At 39.1% G+C, this 24755-nt stretch overlaps 2 protein-coding genes across 3 annotated transcripts in view; both read right to left on the reverse strand.

Annotated features, from left to right (window-relative positions):
- Positions 1-23524, reverse strand: part of LOC120282649 (isoamylase 3, chloroplastic) — a 48644-nt gene extending 25120 nt beyond the window's left edge. Inside the window, exons 1-16 of the mRNA XM_039289485.1 lie at positions 23336-23524; positions 22656-22710; positions 22480-22557; positions 20782-20939; positions 18479-18572; positions 17546-17782; positions 17348-17452; positions 16713-16817; positions 16384-16518; positions 16218-16304; positions 15187-15244; positions 14712-14775; positions 14445-14544; positions 14138-14238; positions 12947-12998; positions 12641-12703 (exon numbers count right to left, since the gene is read on the reverse strand). Coding sequence (XP_039145419.1) covers positions 12641-12703; positions 12947-12998; positions 14138-14238; positions 14445-14544; positions 14712-14775; positions 15187-15244; positions 16218-16304; positions 16384-16518; positions 16713-16817; positions 17348-17452; positions 17546-17782; positions 18479-18572; positions 20782-20939; positions 22480-22557; positions 22656-22710; positions 23336-23439 — 1596 coding nt within the window. The 5' untranslated portion in view covers positions 23440-23524. The remainder of the gene's footprint in view (positions 1-12640; positions 12704-12946; positions 12999-14137; positions 14239-14444; positions 14545-14711; positions 14776-15186; positions 15245-16217; positions 16305-16383; positions 16519-16712; positions 16818-17347; positions 17453-17545; positions 17783-18478; positions 18573-20781; positions 20940-22479; positions 22558-22655; positions 22711-23335) is intronic.
- On the reverse strand, positions 3098-5145 carry LOC120282650. Of its 2 annotated transcripts, XM_039289486.1 has the most exons (3): positions 3523-5145; positions 3313-3432; positions 3098-3181 (listed from the first exon to the last, which is right to left on the reverse strand). In XM_039289486.1, the coding sequence occupies exons 1-3, from the start codon at positions 3851-3853 to the stop codon at positions 3126-3128; spliced, it is 507 nt and encodes a 168-aa protein (XP_039145420.1). In that variant the 5' UTR covers positions 3854-5145; the 3' UTR covers positions 3098-3125. The 2 variants fall into 2 exon arrangements, 1 of the variants encoding a protein (XP_039145420.1); XR_005543011.1 differs by lacking the exon at positions 3313-3432 and having other exon boundaries at positions 3107-3181.
- Positions 23525-24755: the final 1231 nt, after the last annotated feature.

Raw genomic sequence — 24755 nt, forward strand, 5'->3', positions numbered from 1 at the left:
TAGAACCTTACACCTCACTCTTATAAAAAACAACCCCGGACTATTTCATAGTTACCTATTTGCCCATAGGCCCCTAAAAAACCTGAAAATATATAAACATACAATAAATCTCCACACTCCCCCTCAAGATGGGCGAAAGATATCCACTAAGCCCATCTTATCACATCCTCTAGCTAAGTCTGACGAATTGAGCCCTTTCGTTAGACAATCTGCTGCCTAGTCTTTGGTTGAAACATGGCCTAGCTCCAGTTGTCCACTATTCAACTTCTCTTTGATGAAAAACCTATCGATCTCGATATGCTTGGTCCTATCATGTTGCACTAGGTTGTTGGCAATGCTTATGGCTGACTTGTTGTCACACCATAACTTCATTCTAACTCCTTGATCTAGCTTCAACTCCACCAACATACATTTTAGCCATAACTCTACAACTCCCAAAGCTATAGCTCTGTACTCTGTTTCCGCTGTCGATCTTGCCACCAAAGACTGCTTCTTACTCTTCCAAAAGACCAAGTTACCTCCTACAAAAATGCAGTAACCCGAGGTGGATCTCCTATCATCGGAACAGCTAGCCCAATCAGAGTCACAGTACCCCTTAATGCTCACATGACCATTCTTCCTGAATATCAGTCCTTTTCTAGGCGCATTTTTCAAATACCTCAGGATCTGGTACACTGCATCCATATGACCCTTCCTCAGGTCATGCATGTAGCGACTCACCACGCTCACTGCAAAAGAGATATCAGGACGCGTGTGACTCAGATAGATCAACTTGCCTACCAATCTCTGCTATCTCTCGCGATCAACTGGTTCTCCGGCCTCTGCGCTCATCTTGAATCCTTGGTCGATCGGTGTAACTGCAGGTTTACACCTCAACATACCTGTCTCCGTGAGAAGATCAATTGCATACTTTCTTTGAGAGAGAATCATTCCCTCCGCTCCTCGAGCTATCTCAATCCCAAGGAAATATCAAAGCAAACCAAAATCCTTCATCTCAAATTCTTTGCCTAGTCTCACCTTGAGTTGGGCAATCTCCTTCTCATCATCCCCTGTGATGATCATGTCATCCACATATACTGCAAGTATAGTAACGCAACCCCCATTTCGTCGAAAAAACACACTGTGGTCAGCGTTGATCTGTTGGTATCTCATACCTATCATAGCTCTCCTGAACCTATCAAACCAAGCTCGAGGGGATTGCTTTAGCCCATAAAAAGATTTCTTCAATCTGCAAACCTTGCCCATTGTTTGGTCTGTGCCAAATCCTCGTGGTATATCCATGTACACCTCCTCCACTAAATCCCCATGAAGAAATGCATTCTTCACATCTAGCTGGTGTAGCTTTCACCCACCATTCACTGCTAACGAGACCAACGTCCGGACGGTGTTCATCTTCGCTACAGGTGCAAAGGTTTCATCATAATCGATGCCATAGGTCTGGTTGTACCCTTTTACTACCAAGCGTGCTTTGTAGCGCTCAACCTGCCCGTCTGGATTCTGCTTCACAGTAAAGACCCACTTGCATCCAACTGCCATTTTCCCAGATGGTAGTGATACTAACTCCTATGTGCGATTTTCTTCAAGAGCCTTTAGTTCTTCCTGCATGACTGCCTTCCACTTTGGGTCCTCCTTTGCTACTTGCCAACACTTGGGTATAGAGACAATATCCAAAGATGCAATGAATGCTCCATATGTGGATGATATATTAGAGTATTGAATAAACTAGTCAATATCATATGGAAACCCAAAACGATCAAGAGGATTTCCCGCATTGCTGCGAGAAGTCCTCCTTAATGTCACGGGAGAAGAAGAGAGAGGAATCATATCACCTAGGTTTGTCGTGGATGATGTAGGTGTCTCAGGAGTTGGAGAAGGCCGAGACAAGGAACTTGGCACTAGTGGTACTGTAGGCATAGGTACATTCACCTTTTCCCTACTTTGGTACACTCTCATCTCCACATGAGCCTGTTTTTCTCTTCTTTCTTCTCCTGCCACCTCTATTTCAGCCTCTTCTTCCAGCTCAACCTCAGTCGAATCTTCCCTCAAAACAGGACTCAATCCCATCTCTAACTGAATCACCTTTTCTTCCTCACTTTTCTCCCCCTCTCGCTTATTTCTCCACTATTTGGCGAGTCACCAAAGGGTGAGGTTACTCTCAAGAGGTAGTATGGCTCAGACTTGCGAAAAGTCACATCTATACTTACAAACAATCGCCTTTCTCTTGGGCTCCAACACACATACCCTTTCTGAGTGGCTGAGTAGCCTACGAAAACACATTTGATTGCTCTAGGATCTAGCTTCCCCACTGTTGGTCTGTTGTCTCTCACAAAGCACACACATCCAAACACTTTCAAGGGAAGAACTCCTCCATTATCACCCTTCAGCATCTCACAGGGAGACTTCCAATCCAATATTCTCGAGGGCATCCTGTTGATCAGCTGAGCAGCTGTCAAGACCGCTTGCCCCTATAGATAATTTGGGACATTCATCAATATCATCATACACCCGGCTACCTCTAGAAGGTGTCTGTTCTTCCGTTCTGCTACCCCATTCTATGCCGGTGTATATGGGCAAGTAGTCTGATGATGTATCGCTTGTGTAGACAAGTACTCCCCAAATGCCTTGTTAGTGTACTCTGTCTCATTATCGGATCTCAATGCCTTAACCACGGTGCCATATTGAGTTTATATTGCCTTGTGAAAATCTTTGAAACAAGCAAGTACATCATTCTTATTTTTCATCAAATACAACCAAGTAACACGAGAAAAACAACAATAAAAGTCACGAAATATTTAAAACCATTGATTGTATTTGCCAGATAAGGCCCCCACACATCAGAGTGAATAAGATCAAAAACCCCAGAACTCTTATTCCCAGAGCTATGATAAGAGCTTCTGGTATGTTTTCCTAACTCACAAGCATGACAAACTAACTTTTCTTTATTTGCCCTTTCATACAATGAAGGGTTCAACCGACTCAAAACAGGCAATGAAATGTGTCCCATACGCCGATGATGCAGTAGAAACACCTCCTCTACAGTCATCCCAGACATTCCTACTCCTGCCCCCTCTACCAAAGATGTCAATGCTAAATCCATCCCTTCTCTGTCCATGTACCACAATCCTCTATGCCACGTGCCAGTCCCAAGTCTCCGACTTGTCCCCTTCTCTGTAAAGTTCACCTTGGGAATATCAAAAGAAACACCACAATTTAGTTGGCAGATAATAGCACTGATAGACAATAGATTTACTGGAAATGAGGGAGCATACAATATATTGGACAATGTCACTAAATCGGTACATTTAACCATACCCTTACCAACCATAGGCTGGGATGTGCCATCCGCTGTTTGGATGCTTTCTGGAGGGGTCAAGTGAGTGAAAGAAGTGATCTCACTAGACACCCCTATCACATGTCGAGATGCACCAGAATCTATGATCCATTATAGTGGTCTAGTGAGAGGTATAGAGGCAAAAGCATGTGCAGTACCTGTGGCAAAATGAGCAAAAGTAGAAAGATTACCCTTGGAGTCAGATGTGGATATCTCATCTGTCATGCTCTTCTTTCCCCCATGTCCTATCATTCCTTGCTTCCTCTTTAGCATCTCAAAGAGCTCATTCTCCTCCTCAGTAAGAACCGACTTCTCCTCTACTTGTGGATCTATCATCTGATGTGCTTGGTAACCTCCACCTATGCCTCCTTTATGGCCCCTACGTCCACGACCACGACCTCCAGATTGTTCTCGCCTACCTGTCTCTCTTTCCTTAGGTGGCTTTGGACAAGCTTTACTCAAGTGGCCCCTTCTCCACAGTTGTAGCACTTGCGGGTCTCCCCCTGCGTACCTGTCATACATGAGCTCAAGATAGCCAAAGCTGATCGAACACCTGGAAGTCCACTCGACTCAGAGTGTAGCCTCATACGACTCTGCTCCTGTATCATAGCAGAGACAGCCTCATCCAATGAAGGGATCTTTGTTTGGGCTAGAAGGACTGATCTCCTTTGATCAAAAGGCAGGTTTAGATGAGCCAAGAACTACATAATCCTCATCTGTGCATTGAACTCTTTGCTCTTGCACCCTAAATCACTGCAGCTCGATTTAGATGAAAAATGATCAAGATCTTGCCACAGTTGTTCCAGCTCCATGGAGTACTCCTGAATAGATCTATCACACTGCACCACCGCCTCTATGTCGCGCTGGATCTGGAACACCCTCATGTGGTTCTCAACCCCAACATAAGTCCTATTCAGCTTCACCCAAATATCATCTACCTTTCGAATACCATCCACTGTTGAAGCAATCTTTGGAACCATTGAGTTCAATAGCCAAATGTAAAGCAAGGCGTGTGTGGTCCTCCACTCATCCTCCTCGGCGCTTCCACTTGTTGGCTCAGCCTTGACTCCTGTCAGGTATCCATCTAGCCTCTTTCCCACTAGAGCAGCCTCAATCCGATGCGACCAACTCAGATACGTGGCTGGTTCATCAAGCTTCAAATCTACATGAGGGAGATCTAGCCTCATAGGCTGTGGATATACCGGTGTCGATCCCTCCCCTTGCCGACCAAACACCAAAAGCAAGGTTTTAAGCTCTGTTTCATTCAGTTTTTTCATAATATCCTCCATCGATCAGTCTCAAGTATCAAAGTCTAGATCGCACAGATCTCACGTGACTTCCTCTTCTTAACTTGACCCAGTCTCGATCTTCTTTACACACAAGATCAAGATCCCTTCATTCAACCTTTCTTTCGTTTCTTGACACAATCTTGGTCCTTCAAGTCATCAAGATCTAGATCAAACCCATCTCAACCCCTTCTTCGGGATCGGTGGAGTATCGGCCCCCCCACCTAGGCAAACTTCAATTGACGGAAAAGGAGAAAAATGGTGGCCGAGTAGAAAAGAGATGGGCGGCGGCACTGTAGAGGCGGTGGTACTGTAGCAGCTGCGGAACTTCGTTAGGGTTTTGCTAGATTTCTCTCTGATACCATATTGTTTTTAATTTTGTTCATTCTCATTGATAAATTTTTTAAGCTTATATAGAGCCTTACACCTCACTCTTATAAAAAACAACCCTGGACTATTTCATAATCACCTATTTGCCTATAGGCCCCTGAAAAAACTGAAAATATATAAACATACAATAAATCTCCGCAGTATTTGATATATTGATATATTAGGAAAGCCTGTTATTATTAATATTATTATTAACGAACAAGTCTATATAATCAAGAGTCCAAGTGTTGTACAATGATGTGGTGCTAGAATAATTGGACTTATCTAATATATTGCCCTCTCTTTTTTATCTCATTGTCTCCAACTCACGGCTCCATCATCTAATGAACCATGTGATCTCCTTTATTTCTCAACATGGTATTGGGTCGGGTTTGATCCTGTTATGATTAAGATATTATTTTACTTTTGGCTGCATCAAAATCAAGACTCATCAACTTTGTAAATATTCACATAGCAACATCCAACTACTCCAGCACAACGTTCTATTAGGTTCTCCTCGTCCTCCTTTAAAAAAATGAGATGATTTATTTATGCCAATTTCAATTTGTTGCCATGTGAGTTTCTTTTTTGTCTTTTTATCAGTCACGATAATCTGTTGCCCATATTGGCATCATCCATTTTTACAGCCACTCTTGAAAACCCATCAAAATCATGATTTATCTTCCATTCACCATGAGTTGAAGGAATACCATCAAAATATAATTGGCACCTTCATACATACTAAGAAAGTCTATTTTATAATCAAAATGCTTTCTTAATATTATTATTATTATTATTTATGACATTTTAAAGATAAAATATTCTTATTAAAGTAATATTCCATATTTAGTAACATACAAGTCTATATAATTTAGAGATTAAGTGTTGTATGAGGCGTGGCGTACCGTAAATATTAGGTATATCTAACGTAATTTTCTTCTTTCCTTTCACAGATCATAATCTCCTAATTAACTTTCTCATCATGAAAAGAGTAAAGTTCCTTCCAAGACCCTGGTTGCATGAATTGGATTGTCATATTTGACATTAGCATAGCCCAATGACCTCCTAATGCTAATATCACAACAAATGCAGTTGAACACTACATGCCCTGCTTGACTAAACATATCAAATAGTTGTGCGGCCATCACGTTCCCCTTCACATACCTAAAATATGACATTGTCCGAAACTAGTTCACCACCACTTCAACACCCACTGCCAACGTAGCCTGCAACTGTGGAACCTACACTTGGGTCATCACCTCAATCTCCAACATCCTTAATTTTTTTTCTTTCTTTTTCTTAGAATAAACCCAAAAATCATAGTTCAGGAACCAAAACTAGATAAATCTACGAAAAAAAAAGATACAAAAAAATGAAGGATTTAATCTGGCTTTGACGAAATTTTGAGGATTTTTTTCCAGATATTTTAAAGGATTCTTGTAGGAAATTGAAACAAAAATAAAAACCCTAGAACAAGGATGTGGCATAATTAGACAACAACCGCACTACCCCTGCCTAACAGCTTGAGTCTAGGTCTTTCATCCTATCAGCCTAAAGCTTTTGAGTTGAATTGAGTTTGGTGTACATTTAACACTGTATCATAGCTTAGTTAATTTGGTTGTTTGCAACATGGCCAGTTAAAATAAACTAGAGCATATAAAGAGGGCATATCAAATTAACTAATAGTCTCATATTAGTTAATTTAAATATGGATTCGAATATATAAGCCCAAATCTCTCATCCAATCAGCTTAACCTTTTGGGATGAATCAAGAGTCCAAGTAACATGTTTGGTTTGCATTTAACATAAAAAAGTTGAATAAAGGATAACAGTTGTTTAGCAAGTAAAAAGGAAATTCTTTTTCATCTCCATGAACCTAAGTAATAGGAATGAAAACTATTTTTTGAAAAGAACAAAGATAGGTCTAGAAACTACTTAATTTATCAAAACAGTTGAATGAAAGATAGATGGTAATGTCATCATATCTAAGTTCATTAAAAAGAAAAGAATTTATTTATTCACCATCCATAGACCTACTAATGTGCATTTGTGCGTGATTTTGAAACTTAAATTTGTTTTGGCAGGGAAATTGTTATCCTGGATACAACAACAAAATCTAGATTGCTTATTAAAGTTTTATATTCCTTCTCAGATTTAACGATTCAAAATGCATGTGCATAAATATTGTTAAAGAGCCCATTACTATATAGCCCATTTTCTCTATATATACTTGTATACATCACTACATGAAAAGAACTCTTCATATCATTCTTCATCTCATTCTTCCTCTCTTCATTCTCTCTATATTCCATATAGCCTAATTCTAACATGGTATCAGAGAGGGTTTAGAAATTTAACTCCGGTCATCTTCGCCGGTCATCATCGTCATCTTCTCCGGTCATCTCCGCCGGCCTCCTCCGTCAACTTGTTGGCCTCCCTCAAGAAGCCGACCCTTCTCTTTCTCACCGGTCATCATCGTCATCTTCTCCGGTCATCTCCGCCGTCCTCCGTCAAGTTGTTGGCCTCCCTCAAGACGCCGACCTTTCTCTTTCTCACCGGTCATCATCGTCATCTTCTCCGGTCGTCTCCGCGGCCTCCGTCAAGTCGTCGGTACTTTCCCATCCCTAAAGTTGTCGGCCTCCCTCGAGGCGCCCGACCTTCTTGCTCAAGTCGCCGCGGTCTTCTCCTTCCTCGAGTTGCGCCGCGGTCCTCTTACCCTCGTCAGCACCGACACACGATGGCTGCGCGCGATGATATGCACGATCGCAGACCTACGATGATTGCGCGCGATGATGATGTCGCGATACCCGACACCTGATGACGACTCGCGATGATATGCGCGATGCAAAGCACACGATGGCGATTCACGATGATGATGCCGCGATCTGCAAACACACGGTGACAACGCGCGATGATATGCCGATGCAAACACCGATGACGGCGCGCGATAACATAAAGCGATAATGGTGCGCGGTGTTTAAAATGTCGATCCGGTTCGGTCCTCGACCCGATTATTGGCGGTGGTGCTCTTCCCTCACATCGACATTAGACTTAACGGTCAAAATTATCGTGAGTGGGCATTTTCGATGCGCATGCTCTTGCGATCGATTGGTCTAGCCTCTCATCTACTTGAGCGATCCTCCCGATGAGGCGGCGACTACTGCGGTGAGTGTCGAGCTTGGCGGGTTGCCGATGATCGTGTCATGGCTATCTTGTGCATGAGTCTCGGCGTTTCCATCAGGATGAGCTTTATTGATCATTTATCAGCAAAAGAAATTTGGGACTATCTTCAACAACGTTATCTACACACCAGTGAGGCACTCCGGTTCTCCCTACTACAAAACCTGCATAGTCTTCAACAACAGGATTTATCAGTGGAGGAATTCTACACGGTATTCACTCGTGTATCCGGTCGATTGGATGCTATGGTGCGAAGGGATGCTCCGGTTGCAGAATTGTCTTTCGAAAAAGAAAAACATGAGCAACAGAACCTCATGTTTCAGTTTGTGATGTGCCTCCGCTCTGAGTTTGAGCCCAGTCGCGTTCGACTTCTTGGGACGTAATCCTCTTCGAGCCTTTCGAAGCACTTGCACTTGATTCTTTGAGGAGACACGTCTTCGTGCTCTTGCTACTACTCCGAGTGATCTCACATGCATGTTTTGGCGACTTCTCATCGGCTGCGGTGATTAAGGGTCCTTACGCTGACTCTATCACTGCGCACCCATTGCAAGAAGGCGGTCGTCGTGCTCGTGATCGCTTCAAGTTGCATCTCGAGCGACTTGCGAAGTTCTGGATCGAGCGCTCCTCCGGATCTCGTCGCGGAGTTGCTCACGGGGCTTCTTCGATCCTCCCGTCCGATGCATCTGGATCATCGCGCCTCGATGTCGACCTCGGTACTACTACTTCCTCTTGGGTTTTAGACTCAGGGGCTTCTTTTCACATGACCTCCGATGATTCTCTGCTTTCATCCTGCAAAACTCGCTCACGATGGTAGCGTATATTCGGATCGACGATGGAACTTCTTGTTACATTTTCACATCGAGGGATTCTTTCTACTTCTCGATTTCTTGCTTCTCGATGTGTCCCTCGTTCCTCGGTATGCCTATGAATCTTATGTCATTGGTCGACTACCGACCTTCATCTGTTTTGTTGGGTTTGATGATTCTTCTTGCTATGTGCAGGGACCGTCGGACCAAAAGGCATGATTGAGTCTCGGCCAGTCGCCCGTAGTGGTTCTCGCGGACTCACGTTCTAGATCGTCTTTCTCTTCCTCTTCCTTCTACCATGCGGATCACGCTTCTACGATCCATGTTCGGGGATCCGCTTTTCCCGCTCGCTACCTTTCCACAGTGGCATCATCGCCTAGGTCATCTATGTGGCTCACGTTTGTCCTCCTTAGTTCATCAAGGTGTCCTAGGTCCTGTGTCTATTGATGTTGGTTTTCATTGTTCGGGTTGTAAGCTTGGCGAGCAAGTACATCCCGCCATATTCTGCAAGCATCTCTAAGTCTAGTCGTCTTTTTGATTTAGTTCATTCTGATGTTTGGGGTCCTGCGCCTTTTACTTCCAAAGGTGGTCACAAGTATTATGTCATTTTCATTGATGATTACTCTAGATATACACGGGTCTACTTCATGAAACATCGATCTCAATTGTTATCCATCTATCGATCATTTGCTAGCATGGTTCACACTCGTTTTCTCGCCATTCGTATTTTTCGTTCGATTACGGGGAGAGTATCCGTCTCTGTTTTTCGTCGATTTCTCTCATCCGAGTACTTTCTTCCTCAACTTTCTTGTCACGGTGCTCATCGCGAGAATGGGATTCATCGAGCGTAAAACATCGTCAGCATGATTGAGACCCTGCCCGGACTCTCCCTAATTTCGTCTTTTGTTCCTCGCTTTCGTTTTAAAGGTGAGGCGGTTTCCACATCGGTTTATCTCATTAACATGCAACCATCATCTTCTCTTGGGGTAAATGTCTCGGAGAAATCTTGTTTAGCTCTCCTCCTCGTTATAATCATCTTGGTCTTTGGTTGTGTTTGTTATGTCTTACTTGCACCTCGTGAGCGTACTAAGTTAACGATCTCAATCGATTGAGTGTGTCTTTCTTGGGTATAGTCTTGAACATAAGGGTTATCGTTGCTATGACCCTTACGCTCGTCGCGATTCGCATATCTCGTGATGTCAGCTTTCTGACGAGTCGTCCTTATTTCTACTCTTTTAGCTACTCGACCTCCCTTTTCCTCTCCTTTCCCGAGACTATTTCGTTTCTTCGACTTTCTCCTTTGGACTTAGTTCCTACTATAGAGTCTCCCTGTTGTTCCTTCTTCATCTCTTGTTCCAGCTCGGATCCATCTTCCGCTATACCGTCATCCTCGACTCCCGACACCTTTCCTTTTTCACTATCGTCGTAGGGCCTAAAGTTCCCCCAAGATCCTCGACTCCCCTATTCCTATTCCTTCCGATACTCCGGCCGAGTACCCATCTGATGCAGTCGTCGATGGTCTTTTTACCGCCTCACGTCTCGGTATGACCTTCGTGATCGTAGTACTATTTCTTCACCTGACAGATATGGTTTTCCTATTGCTGGTGCGGTATATGAGCCCAACACTTATCAGGAGGCAGCTAGTATCCATGAGTGGCAGTTGGCTATGTCTGAGGAGCTTTCGACTTTCGGAAAAAGACCGGGCGCTTGGGATCTTGTTCCTCTACCGCTCACGCCCACTCCAATTACATGCAAGTGGGTGTCTAAGGTCGAGACAAAAGTCCGATGGTTCGATGGAGCAGCTATAAAGGCTCGCCTCGTGGCTCGTGGTTTTCGGCGAGCACATGGTCGTGATTATGATGAGACTTTTTGCTCCCGTGGCTCATCCGACTACGATTCGCCTCACGATTCTTGTGGGCTGCTTTGTTCGCTCTTGGACTATCTCTCGGATGGATGTGAAGAATGCTTTTTCTTCACGGTGATTTCACGAGGAGGTATACATGCACCCACCCCCTGGCATTGAGACATCTAAAGGTTATGTTTGTCGCCTTCGTCGAGCTCTCTATGGTCTCGAGCAAGCTCCACGTGCTTGGTTTGAGCGATTTAGTTACGTGAGTGCGTGCAGTTGGTTTCTTGCCCGATGATCATGATCCCTGCATTATTCATCCATACCTCTCGGTCGTGGTCGCACTTTGCTTTTTGCTTTATGTTGATGATATGTTGATTCTTGGTGATGATATGGAGTATATTGTTTTTGTGAAAGCAACGTCTCGACCAACGAGTTTATGATGTCTGATTTAGGACCTCTCAGCTATTTTCTGGGGATTGAGGTGACTTCTACAGATGATGGTTACTATCTTTCTCAACATCGATATATTCAGGACCTCATTATACGCTCCGGCCTTCATCGATTCACGGTTGACCGCCACACCTATGGAGCTTCATGTTCAGCTTCGACCTACGGATGGCACACCACTAGAGGATCCTTCTCGTTATCGTCATATTGTGGGCAGCCTTGTCTATCTTACCGTTACCAGGCCGGATATTGCTCATGTTGTTCATGTGCTGAGCCAGTTCGTTAGTACTCCTACTTCCGTCCACTATGGTCATTTACTTCGCGTGTTGCGTTATCTAAGGGGGACAGCATCACGACGTCTGTTTTATGCTCATTCTAGCCCGCTTCAGCTTCACGCTTACTCGGATTCCACTTGGGCGAGTGACCCTGTTGATCGTCGGTCCATCACTGGTTATTGCATATTTCTTGGCACTTCTCTTCTTGCATGGAAGTCCAAGAAACAGACTGCAGTGTCACGTTCTAGTACTGAGGCAGAACTTCGGGCACTTGCTACTACCACATCTGAAATTGTATGGCTTCGTTGGTTGCTGGCTGAATTTGGTGTCTCATGTAATACTCCCACTCCTCTTCTTTGTGACAACACTGGTGCTATACAGATTGCCAATGACCCCGTGAAGCATGAATTAACCAAACATATTGGTGTTGATGCATTTTTCACACGTTCACATTGTCAGCAATCGACCATTGCTCTTCAGTATGTGCCGTCTGAGTCTCAAGTTGCTGATTTCTTCACCAAGGCCCAAACTCGAGAACAACATCGATTCCATCTTCTCAAACTCTGTGTCTCAGATCATCCTAATCCACCTTGAGTTTGAAGGGGGGTGTTAAAGAGCCCATTACTATATAGCCCATTTTCTCTATATATACTTGTATACATCACTACATGAAAAGAACTCTTCATATCATTCTTCATCTCATTCTTCCTCTCTTCATTCTCTCTATATTCCATATAGCCTAATTCTAACAAATATTAACATGGTTGAAACTATCATTTATAATAGATAGGCAAGATAAATATTTTTAGCTACTTAGGCTCAAAACATGCTCTTGATCAAATGAATTGAATGATTCAAAATGCAAGTGCATAAATATTAACATGGTTGAAACTATCATTTATAATAGATAGGCAAGATAAATATTTTTAGCTACTTAGGCTCCAAAACATGCTCTTGATCAAATGAATTGAACAATCCAAGCGATTGAAAATCTTTTACATCATGGGCAACTTGTCTTAAAATTTATATTGTACAATGGTAGCAGAAGAAACAAAAATACTACAAAAACGAATATCCAATCATGTGATCATTCTTACCTGATACAGATCAGCTGATCCAGAGGTCCTAGTGGCAAAGGTGCCTTTCATACCAGGGTCACCCTACAAATATAAAAACCATTTAGAATTCCGTTTATACTGTAAAAATGAAATCAGCTAGAAAGCTTGTAAATACCAACATTTTAATTTACAACAGCCAATATTTAGAACAAACTGATAATGTTAAACAGAATAACCAAACAAATGTCAAAAAGGTTTCTGATCACATGACATATACAAACCAAATAAGAAGACAGGTTTTCTAGAATGAGAAGGAAGAGCAACCAAACAAACGGAAAGAACCACCTTTATAAACCGACGGATATCATCACGATATTTTCCATTCCATTCAGCCCACCTGAAATATAGCAAAAGGTTCAAGCAAAAATAGCCACCCTACATCTTCTGCAGAATGAAAAGCAACGAGAAAGGTGAGCCAAATATTACCCTTCAACAAAGGACTTTTAAAGTCTCGATATAACATAAAGGACTACATTATCTAAATCATCAACAAAAGCTTTGCTATAGTTGAGAGAAATTTTCATCAATTAAACCCTCACGCATACACTAGGTGGCAAATCAAGTCAAAGTTATCTGCTAGAAGCCTGGAAGTTGAAATTTGTTTAGGTTTGAGTTAAGCCTAAAAGTAAGTTTAGTTATGTTTATGTGGTCCAACTGTCTTCATCGATGAACCTGTGAAAAGCGCTACAATTAATCTTTCTGATTCATTTATGGAACAGACGAATAATATCAATATACTAGAAGCATGGACACGGACACGGTGACACGATATGACACAACACGGACATGGCGACATGGTAACTTCTAAAAGTTAAGGACATAAAATATTATATATTTATATAAAATATTTATTATAAATATAAATCTATATAGTTTTCATGTAATATATGCCATATATTTACTTATAGATTAATTTGGTGATCTTATGTATTGGGAAGTAATTAGGAAATATACATGAGTAATTTAAAAAAATCATTTACAAAGCATATAAGTGTCTGGCGGTATCCACGGTGTGTCTGGGTATCCATGTGTCCGGCACGGGTACGCCAAGCTCCCCCGAGTGTCCATGCTTTGAACCAAGAATAATAGAGATAAAAGGTTACATTATGACCAAATTTTCCCAAGTTCAAGGTCACCATGGAAGATTTAAAGGAAGCTCAATAGGTAGAATATAAACAGTTGAACAGCCAGAAGAAGTTTGAAGAGGTAATCTAGAAAACTAGTATGAAAGATTCCTCCACGCTTTCAAACATATCTCAAAGTGGGAAAAGAAAAAGAAAAATGTTATGTAGATGATAATCAACAGAAAGATTGATGGATTTCATTCCCATGTTTACAAGATCCAATCTGAACAACACAAACGCATCATGCATAAGGAGAAAGTAGTAAGCACTAAAGCTTGAGATGGAAAGAAAACCTGCTAAACCTGCTAAACTTCTATGCCTCATAAGACAAATCAACTTCTGCAGGGCATACCTGTCCCAATTTGGAAAACTTCCCACTAGATAAAGTCCAGCACAATCCCATGGTTCAGCAATTATTTTACATCTTGACAATGCAGGATCCTTAGCAATTGCCTGTTTATCAAATAAAAATATACGTATATATTCCATTTTTTCAGAATGAAAACTAGTTCATTGCAACTTCAATTTCTAAAAAAATTGGGGAAAAACATAAAATCAACTGATCAAAACAGTTAGACCAGATAAATAATTGAAGTGATTTTCACTCAAACAGATGATGACGTAACACAATTGCAGCATGTAACGCTAGTAGAAGATACCTTAATAAGTGGGGGCGCATTTAGCGGTGTCCCATCAGTTCCTCGACAAAGAACACTGGCAAGATCAAAGCGGAAACCATCCACATGGTATTCCTTAACCCTTAAATAGGCAACAAAATAAAAATCATACCATAACAAGAAAATAAGACATCAAAACAGAGGAAACCATAAACAATAGAAAAAAGATAAATTTCACTTAAGATAACACTTGGGAAAGCATATGTCATGAACTTGAAACAAAAATAATCTTATAGGATAAGATAATACCAATGCCGCAAACTGTCAAGTACAAGTTCCATGACAACGGGATGGTTGCAGTTTAATGTGTTCCCTGCATAACCACCAAATGAAAGCATTAAAATCAACAAAAATTCATAATAATGGCTCGAAAACCACATGAAAGAAAGGAAGCTAAAATTAAAAGAATGGTTAGTTAACTGCTAAAATAAACTATTTAGGAAGCCAAAACGTGACCATACCATGCTTCCTGCTCATACTATGATTTATACATGTTTAGTTAATCAATGGGAAGTACGTTTATCTATTAAAATGAATATTAGGTTTCATATTAAATCACCTGCTGATATGCATGGAATAATAATTCATGGGATTAACAAAAATTAAAAAGAAAAAAGTATTTGATGTTCAAAACATAGCCACTAGGTAGAGCAGGTCTATGTTGGAAGTATGTCTAAGCAACTACAGTGAAGGGAGTCAAAGTTCGCAAGCAACATGGAATTACCACAGCCAGCAAAATTAAGCAATTCCGCTTTGTTATCAAAATTCATCATGTAGTAAACCTGTAGAAACAATAAGAGGAATCAGGGTAAACCAAAATAACATATCTAAACAGCTGAACATAAACTACTTTTAAAACAAAACATGTTTAAGGAAAAGAAACGCGCAGGCAAGAATAGTTGTACATAAGGAAAGAGAACCAGAAGGGAGGGAGGAACCATGAAGAGCAAACTAAGAGTATTGGTCCAACAGCCATGGCCCTCTTTAAAGACAGCTAAGGCACAGTATAAAATGTCAATATATGGCTAGGACAATTACAGACAGACAAGGCCTTGTGATCATATTGGATACAAAATATTTCAGCCTATGTTTGCAAGATGCAGCTACTAATGTCAGGATCAAACTCTTAATACAGGCCATATGAATCTTCAATCTCAATAGAGAATATACATTTATTGTTTTTCATGCACAAACCCAATTAAACTGCAATGGCAGTGGTTTGCATAACAGATTTCCAATAAAATAAATGGAAAAAGTAAAAAAAGTATAAATTAACCCCAAGTATTGAATTATTCCCAAAACAATCATGTGATGGGTGTATTTGGTATCATATTGCCAGAAAACTCTTCCTTGACCAAAAAACATATTTATACCAAGTGATGGTTCTTTGCAGCCAGTTTTCTCTTCTGAAACAAATCTACTATGGCATGTGGTTCACTAATCAGAAAGTGCCATGCATAAATGTTAGGCTATAAAACACTCCTATTATTTTAAGTGACCATACCAATTTTGTACTATGAAGAATTACGCATACCCAATACCCATCAATGTCGTATAAAAAGAAAAGGACACAAATTTATGCTAATGAACCAAAGGAAGATTGAGACTATTGTTACAAAAGTATCTTAAAGTGCAAAAATGAAAAAGAAGGGAAAACTCTTTAACTCTCAAAGAAAGAACTTTTAGTAAAGAAGATGAATGAGATAGCATTGGATCATTAAGTTTCAGAGAGAAATATGAAAATAAATTTGTTACCTTATTGTCAATGCCACGAAAAGAAGTGGTATAGGGGTGCTCATCATCAGCTTCATTTGTATGGTTATAAACAACATCCAAAATTACCTGTATTTAGCTCAAACTTGAGTAAAACAAGAAAAATCAGATAAATTTTTGTCCCATTCTCATTCCAGAAAATTAAGACCTCAATTCCAGCATTATGCAAAGCTTTCACCATCTGCTTGAACTCCTGAGAAGCACCCAGAGCTCCACTACCAGCACTAGCATACCGACTCATAGGCGCAAAAAAATTCATTGTGGAATATCCCCATGTGTTAATCTAGCAGGTAACATGGCCAGAAAGTTACAAGACCATAAAAAATATCCACAAGCCATTGAAAAATCATGATAAAAAGAAAATCCACTCAAACATGGGAACATATTTCAGCACTTAAACGCACACATGTATGACAATATTATCCAATATGACTTCTCAGAACCAAAGCATTCCAAAATGGTGGAAGTAAAACATACCATGTGATCTCTAGGATTTGGAAACCTCTTGAATTCCAACTCATCAAACTCAAAAACTGGCAAGAGCTCCACGGCATTAATCCCAAGTTCCACTAGATGTGGGATCTGAAAGAACCATCATTATACCTCATCATGTTCAGCATATTAATTACTATAAAGAGAATTACATTAAACCCATGCATGACCTTGGTCACTTGGCCTCCATAGGTACCAAATGCAGCTGTTTCTGTGAAAACAAGCATTTAGCGTTTCATAGAATGTGCAATGCATGCCAGTGTAGTTTCTGGTATTTTCAAAAAAATGCTGCCAATTTTAGACTAAATGTGTGAAAAAGAAAGCGGGCAGACATGAACAAATTGCATAAATAATATCACACATCATACTCAAGAGCACTACTTCCAGAAACCTCATGCATCCTTAAGGGTTGATTTTTTGTTTTACAAATCTCATACTTAAAAAGTAAAAAGCCCAAAAATAATGTCCAAGATAATTTGACTTATTATCAAGGATCAAAACTTTGCATGCACGCATGAGCTTGTATTATTATCTAAATCAGCTGTATGCAGCACAATAAATCCAAACATGAAGTGGTAAAGATAATAATGACTGGCATGCAAGAAACAAGGCTCTCACACCTTTTCAATAACACCAAGATAGCTACCACGAATGCTCGAGTCCAATCCACTTGATTCATCAGCTGTGAATGAGCGGAGACTCATTTCATATATGACAAGATCTGTCTGCATAATCAGCATAAATCTCATTTTTTTTAGGGGAAAAAAAAGGTACATATTTTTTCAAGTTAAAAACACTGCATAACTAGCAAAATATACCTCAGGAATATTTGGAAGTTTGTAGTCAGGCCCCCAGTCAAAAGGCAAATTACAAAAGTCAAAAGTCCCCAAGAATTGAGACACCTTGTCTGTGGCATCCCCAAAAAATTTCCGACCAACAACTAGCTTTGCATAAGGATCAAGAAGGACAACACTGCTGTCAAATCGATGTCCTTTATCCCATTCTCGTGGACCATCAACACGGTAACCATAAAGAACACCAGAATCAGGTAAACCCTAAACTCAAAAGGGAAAATGAAGTTATCAGGCAAAAGGTGACAAGTTCAGAAGAAAAAGAAGACAGCCAAAAGTACATATATTTAATGTGCATGTAAAAAAAAAGTTAAAACAACACATTCCCAATTTTTAATATAACAAATTGGAAGAAAAGATATCACGACTGTTTAAAATCAGAAATCTATGCTTCTATTTGCAACATTTCAAGATGTAATTTTCCTACAGTTGAAACAAATTTTAGTAAAATCCATTTATCCACAACAGAACCATCCAAATAACATATATGAGCTTAGAGCCACAATAGCCAAACTAAATACATTTAGTATTGTCCACATACTAGCACATCATGCCAAATGAACTAAAGAAAGATCACAGTGTCCCATCAGACCATGATGCAACCAACATCTGTGGCTACAAATTCATTACTCATGGAAAATGCTCTTAAGATGTTAGACTAAACGAACAGCAACACTTTTGAAACGTCACGGACTAAATTCATTATATTGAATCTGTGAAACCTATACTTAAAAAGAGAATAAATTGGTCCATTGGCAGGAAAAGTCACAGACTAAATTCATTATATTGAATCTGTGAAACCTATACTTAAAAAGAGAATAAATTGGTCCATTAGCAGGAAAAGTAAACACATATAAATAATTCATATGAACAAAGATTGGAAAAAATAGGCGACACAACCTCAACACAAATATGCCAAATATCCCCTGTCTTGTTCACTTGAGCATCCAATTTGACCTCAATCATGCCATTATGTACTTCTTCATTATGTACCCTGGAAAACAATTTTCACAGGTACCAAGAATCAGAAAGTGTGAGGCATCATACATCCACAGGCAATGGGCACACAAAATGAATGCAAACAATTAATAGCTGCTAAAGTCATGTAACGATCCAGTATTTTGCATCTCACTAGTACTTCAAAAGAAACAATAATCATCATAGAATGAACAAAATCTAATAACCAATTTAATATATAAAACAGAAATAGAAATATAGCAAATTTATCAATACCAAGTGGATAAAAATTTGCTTACATTATAATAGTACACGATAACAAAATTGAACTGTCAGAAAAACTCTGTAGTAACTATGATGGTGCTATATCTAAAAATACCTTCTGATGAAGGCATTCAGGTCGTAAGAAGTTCTGAGTCTGCTTTTACCTACATAGTTGAGGACTTGATTTACTATGACTTCATCAAAGAAATACAACAGTGTAAAGTTAAGGTTCAAGTCTTACAGACACCTTTGCTATAATAAGATATCAGTATCCAAGGTTGTCTTGCGTTGTTTTAATTCATTTTCATGCAAGCATTCAATGACTAAACATAATGGGAGTTTGTTGGAAGCACACTCATTATTAAATGAATTTTGATTATTTATTTTGTTTTTCAATACAACAAACCCTTGCAGTCATGATTATGATCATTGGCATACCCATGGGTCCTCTACTTCCTTTCTCCCTATATATATATGAGAATGGGGCACCTAAGTAGCTCATCCTCTGCTAAGTTGAATGGCCTATAATTTTGGCTGTTCCTCTATGGTTTTCACTGGTTTTTATGGGCATTCCTTTGAGGTCTCACTCCAAGTGATAGTGCCGCAAATTGGAGGAACATAGTTGGCTTTGTTGTACCCTACAGCTAAAAAAGCATTGCAAAAATCAGTCTCAAGGCAGTGCTTAGCACATCTCATTGAGGCTTGCTCTCTATAAGCAAATTTACTCATTATTTACATGCCATAGTTGATTGCGCAAATTATATTTTTGCAACACTAGTTGCAGTGCCCAAATCGCACTCACTCCAACAGTAATTAATCATAAAGACCAACTATCCATCTATCATATTTCATAAAGCCAAAAAAATGACGGGCATATGTTTATGTTGATGACTCAAATATCAATGCATAATAATTCAATATTTTTATTAGTTTATTGTTAGTTTTAATTTACTCATTTGAAGCACTCTACCAAATTCCTTGCACATAACCCATCATCATGCCAATGAGTCATCCAATGATACAGTAAGTTGAGTAGCATAAACTCTCATGATTGGAACCACATAAAGCTTTGCTTATACACATGATGATAAAAGCACATTTTCATCTCAAGACTAATATTTGAGCATCTTTGATACAACAGCACTTTAACAACAGCAAAATCAAGAAAGGGGTATGAAATAAACTCCCATTGAAGCTTTTTCAGAGCAATGCATTTGTAGACTTTCTTTTGTTCTTTAGCAGAATAGGGCCCAAGTACTCACATGATGAATCCCTTTCATGCAGTTGTGGTTTTTCACAAAGAAACTCGACAAAGATGACTTCCTTAAGTATATGCACAATCTTAATTTAAACTTCTTTCTAAGCCTCTTTGAGTGTCACCTAAACATTCTACGACACAATCGCCTAACTGACCCATTGTTCACAAATCTTCGGCTTAATATTCTAATCTAGTGTATATCTACAATTGATTAGAACTTCTTTCATGACTTTTTCACCTCAAGGATTGAAGGTTCTACCTAAATCAAATGGCCAAGGCCACCCTAGTGATATGTGTGTTATAAGCACAAAATTGCATTGACATTAACCATCATGTGTAGCAAACTGAATTTGTTCTTCATTTCTTCTTGTAATGCATCTAATACTACCTATGTTGCATATAATCAATTATAATTTCTTCCTTTTGCAATTATCTGAACTTATTTGCATCAATTTTTAACTTGCACATCAAAATTATAAACAAAATGCTATTGTAACACATATAAGGATAGACTCTCAGAGAATAACAAGCAAACTGTCACTAAAGTAGCATTTTGAGAAAATATTGCAAAATCAACCCATCTAACACACTTAATGCTACCTTTGTTGCACATAATCAAATTTAATCTCATCCTTTAGTAATTATTAAAACTTATCTGCATCAATTTCTAACTTCCATACAAAAATCATAACCAGAAAACATACATAACTTGTATAAGGATTACCTCCCATGAACTGACAAGCAAAGTGTCACTGAAGTAGCATGTTGAGAAAATATAGCAAAATTAACGCCATGTTCAACAACAGATGCTCCAAGAGGAAAAGCTTTACCAGGAGAACTCTTGAATGGAGGATCAATCTCAAGCATCGGAGCAATGTTTTCCTAAGATGACACAACAACAGGGAACGATATCATCAAGACCCTTAAATGGCATACGCAAGTTTTTTAAAACTAAAAGTGTGAATCTTAAAATTAAATATTGTAGACAAATATAAGTTCTTATGATAGAAGAGCGATGGATACCTGAACTCAAACTCTAAACACTAACCAAAAGTACTTATATTATAATGTACCATGCTCAAAATATCATACTTACACATTCCCCTCACCACTTTCATATGTACTACTCAGAATGTTCAAACTCTGAACACTTAATAAAAGTTGATTTTCCATAGTCTTCACCATGGCTTTCCACTCATTTAATATAAGTTAAAAATTAGTAAACCTTAAGAATATAATCAGAGATAGTCTTTAATCCAATACAATTTTGAATGCTTTAGCTACACACAGGGGCAAACTAGTAGACATCATCTTCCAAAACTATTGAACATAATTCGCATTGGTGGCAAAGACAAACATCAAACAAGAGCAACAATCATTTTCAGAAGTAAGAAAACTAATTCTAAACTATATTTTAGAATTCTCTTCTGCTTCAGTCAATTTGTAATTTATTATAGAATAAGAGAATGATCCGCACATGCCATGAGGCTGGAGGACAGCAATAAATCAGCGACATACAGGAGGGTTTGGTTTCATCTCATATTGGATGCTGTTGCCGTATACATCCTTCTTTATATAAATTGAGATGCAAGTTCCAGATTTGCCATCTAGTCTAGAATTCTTGTGAAACAGCTCCCAATTACCATAACACATCAGTGACTTTCAGACAAGTTAATAAAAGGTTAACTTTTTTTCATTAATTCATTCAGATAATTGAGTACCAAAGCTATATTAACCATAAGCCCCCGAGCATGGTGGAGTTTCTTCTTGCATAATATTCTTAACCAACATAGTAAAAACAAAAACAAAAAAGATATGATTTCTATTCCAATAGCTAAAAATCAGCTTTATTATGGATGGCATAACCTTAGTGTAGAAGCATGACAAAGTTTCCATCTGAGGTGATGATTATTTGGATTCCATCCAACCAAACATGTCTTCAAGGTTTGAATTTGATAAATGGCACATATGAGTCTTACAACAAGGGACTCCATCTTTAAAAATTTATCAGCCTGAAAAAGTAAAGAGACTTACATGTCTATGGAAGGCAAAAAAAAAAAAAAATCCATAATTGCATCCGGGCATGGTGCATTAGGAGAGGCAAACAGATGAAGAAATTCCTTAATTAACATTTGACAATTGACCATTGAGGTCAAGAAAGCTAACTTCTAGTAATCTTATTTATCCATTTTAATTTTACTAATCACAAGACTAATCAAGGATAACATTTTGGTGTGGTGATGGATTGTGGAATTGACTCATGAAAGTTCATATAGAGTACCCAAGTCCTCATATTTTAAATCTATTTCAATTACATGATGCAATTCAAGTAATTGTAAGGCCACAAAGACAATATAAAAGATTTCAAAAGAACAACAAGAAGAGATAAACTTCTGCATATAACCATATAAATTCAATATACCTCCAGTACAGTATGCTCAGCACTTTGGTTGTGAACATTTGGTATTCCACCTCTAATAAAAAGATGATTGCGCCTGACCTACGCCAAAAAGTTCCATTTTCCCCAACAATCAGAGAGCAAAGAAACAAAAGCCAACTGGTATAGAGCATGGACTATTTCCTAAATTAAGCACTTGCCTTACTGAAAAATCTTTGAAGCCTGGAAGCAACCTCAATCTTACTTAATCTTAGTCTGCATATTTAGTCAAATTAAGTAAACCACAATATATAAAGTAATTTTCCAGTTCATATCTGTGAAAACCAAACATTAACATAAACACAGAAGGAAAAATTGTAGAGAAATGCATGGCAAATCCAAGAAACAAAATTTAACTAACAAACAAATCCAAGATCTCAAAAACAATAAGAGAACCCCAAACATAACAAATTCAAGAACAATAAAGAAAACCCAAACAACTCCACCATCAAAAGCATGAAAAATTCAAGAAACACAACACTCAATTCAAGAACAGTCGACCACAACTCCAAAATATCAAAAACACTAAAGAGAACCCAATTAACTTCAGCTTGAAAAAAATAAATCATAAAAAATTCAATAAACACCAGAACCAACTCAAGGACATTCAAGAACAATTCCAAGATCTCAAGAACAACAAAGAAGATACAAACAACTCCAGCTTCCAAAAACAATAACAAATTCAATAAACACAACACTCAATTCAAGAACATTCAATTCCAAGATCTCAACAACAACTCCATCTTCAAGAAGCATAACAAAAATCCATCAAGATGACGTGAAGATCAAACTGCAAGATCTCAAGAACAACAAAGAAGAACTGAAGTGAATAAACGCTGACCGGATGGAGGAGCTCAATGGAGCGGGTGCAGTTAGAGGAGAGTTTAAGCGAGGCACTGAAGGGGGACTGAAGAGGCGTGGGAATCGGAGACGAAGGGAATCCATGAAGGAGATCAATGGAGCTCAATGGAGATGGTTTTTCTTGGTGATCTTTGGAAGAGACATCGGAAAAAGAGCGCGCATTGAAGAGAAGAAGGCGAGGGAGTATTCAATATTTTCCGGGGAGATGAGAATGCACGTGACGGTGCTTCTGGACTGTTGGACACGTGTACGATAAGAGATTTTTTTATTTTATTAATTTTTTTTTTCAATTTTATTCCTTAATTTCACAAGATATTTAAAATATATATATATATTTTTTAGGCAAAATTACTGTTTACCCCTCGATAATTTCAAAACTTCCCAAACAGCCCCTATGAGTTTTGCATACCTCAGACAGCCCTTCCTTTATTGTTTCACTTCTTTTTTACCCCCTGCATTATGAAATTCCATCATTGCCCTTAAACCTTTTTGCATACATTTTTTTTATTCTTTTTTGCATTCCTTTTTGCATGTACTCATTTCTTAAACAGAGATCTCATTTTTTAAACAGAGAACTCATTTCTTAAACAGAGAGTTCATTTCTTAAACAGAGAGCTCATTTCTTTAAACATAAACCTCATTTCTTACACAAAAAACTCATTTCTTAAACAGAAACCTCATTTTTTTAAAACATAAAACTCATTTTTTAAACAAAAACATTAATATTTAAACAGAAAAACAAATATTTACGTGATAAATTAATCTTGGATATAAAAACCAATTAATCTTGGCCACTCGTACATATTTAAATAGAAACAACGATATTTAATCACTTTTTTAAACGTAAACGCAATATATTAAACAGAAACATCGATAGTTAAACAAAGACAAACAAGCATATAAACAGAGAACTCATTTCTTAAACAGAGAGCTTATTTTTTAAACAGAGACCTCATTTTTTTAAACAGAAACCTCATTGAGTATGGACATTGAGTATCTCATCGTCGTTGATCTCGCGCGAACGCTTGAGTGCTTAGCTCCAGATCTGGCGAGCGATCTCAAAGGTGGTCTGCTCGTGTGGGGTCTTAAAAGAGAAATCTTTGTCGGCGTTGGCGATCCGGTTGGCGACGTTCCTCGGCGGTCGGAGTGGTGAGGTCTTCGGTGGCGACGTCGGATAAGACGGGCTGAACTTGAACGGAACCATTCTCGACTGCGGAGACCGCAACATGGATCATTCCGGGGTTTGGATCCATGGTGCCTAAGTCGGTGAAGGGAACGAAGGGAAGAAGCGACGCCGATGAGAGTTCGATCTCGCCGTCTTCGTCTTCGTCTTCATCATCTTCCCTGTCGTCGACCTCATCTCTTTCATCTTCTTCGTCGTCGACCTCAGGGAAGACCGC

Source organism: Dioscorea cayenensis, chromosome 18, assembly GCF_009730915.1.
Source record: "Dioscorea cayenensis subsp. rotundata cultivar TDr96_F1 chromosome 18, TDr96_F1_v2_PseudoChromosome.rev07_lg8_w22 25.fasta, whole genome shotgun sequence".
Taxonomy (NCBI): Eukaryota; Viridiplantae; Streptophyta; class Magnoliopsida; order Dioscoreales; family Dioscoreaceae; genus Dioscorea; species Dioscorea cayenensis.

Bases quoted from the DNA above. Each gene is read 5' to 3' on its own strand.
- LOC120282650 (XM_039289486.1), bottom strand. From the start codon at position 3,853: ATGTATGACAGGTACGCAGGGGGAGACCCGCAAGTGCTACAACTGTGG. The intron at 3,433-3,522 runs GTAATCTTTCTA...AATGGATCATAG, and splicing joins ATCCACATCTGACTCCAAGG to ATTCTGGTGCATCTCGACAT. The intron at 3,182-3,312 runs GTATGGTTAAAT...GATATTCCCAAG, and splicing joins CCAGCCTATGGTTGGTAAGG to GTGAACTTTACAGAGAAGGG.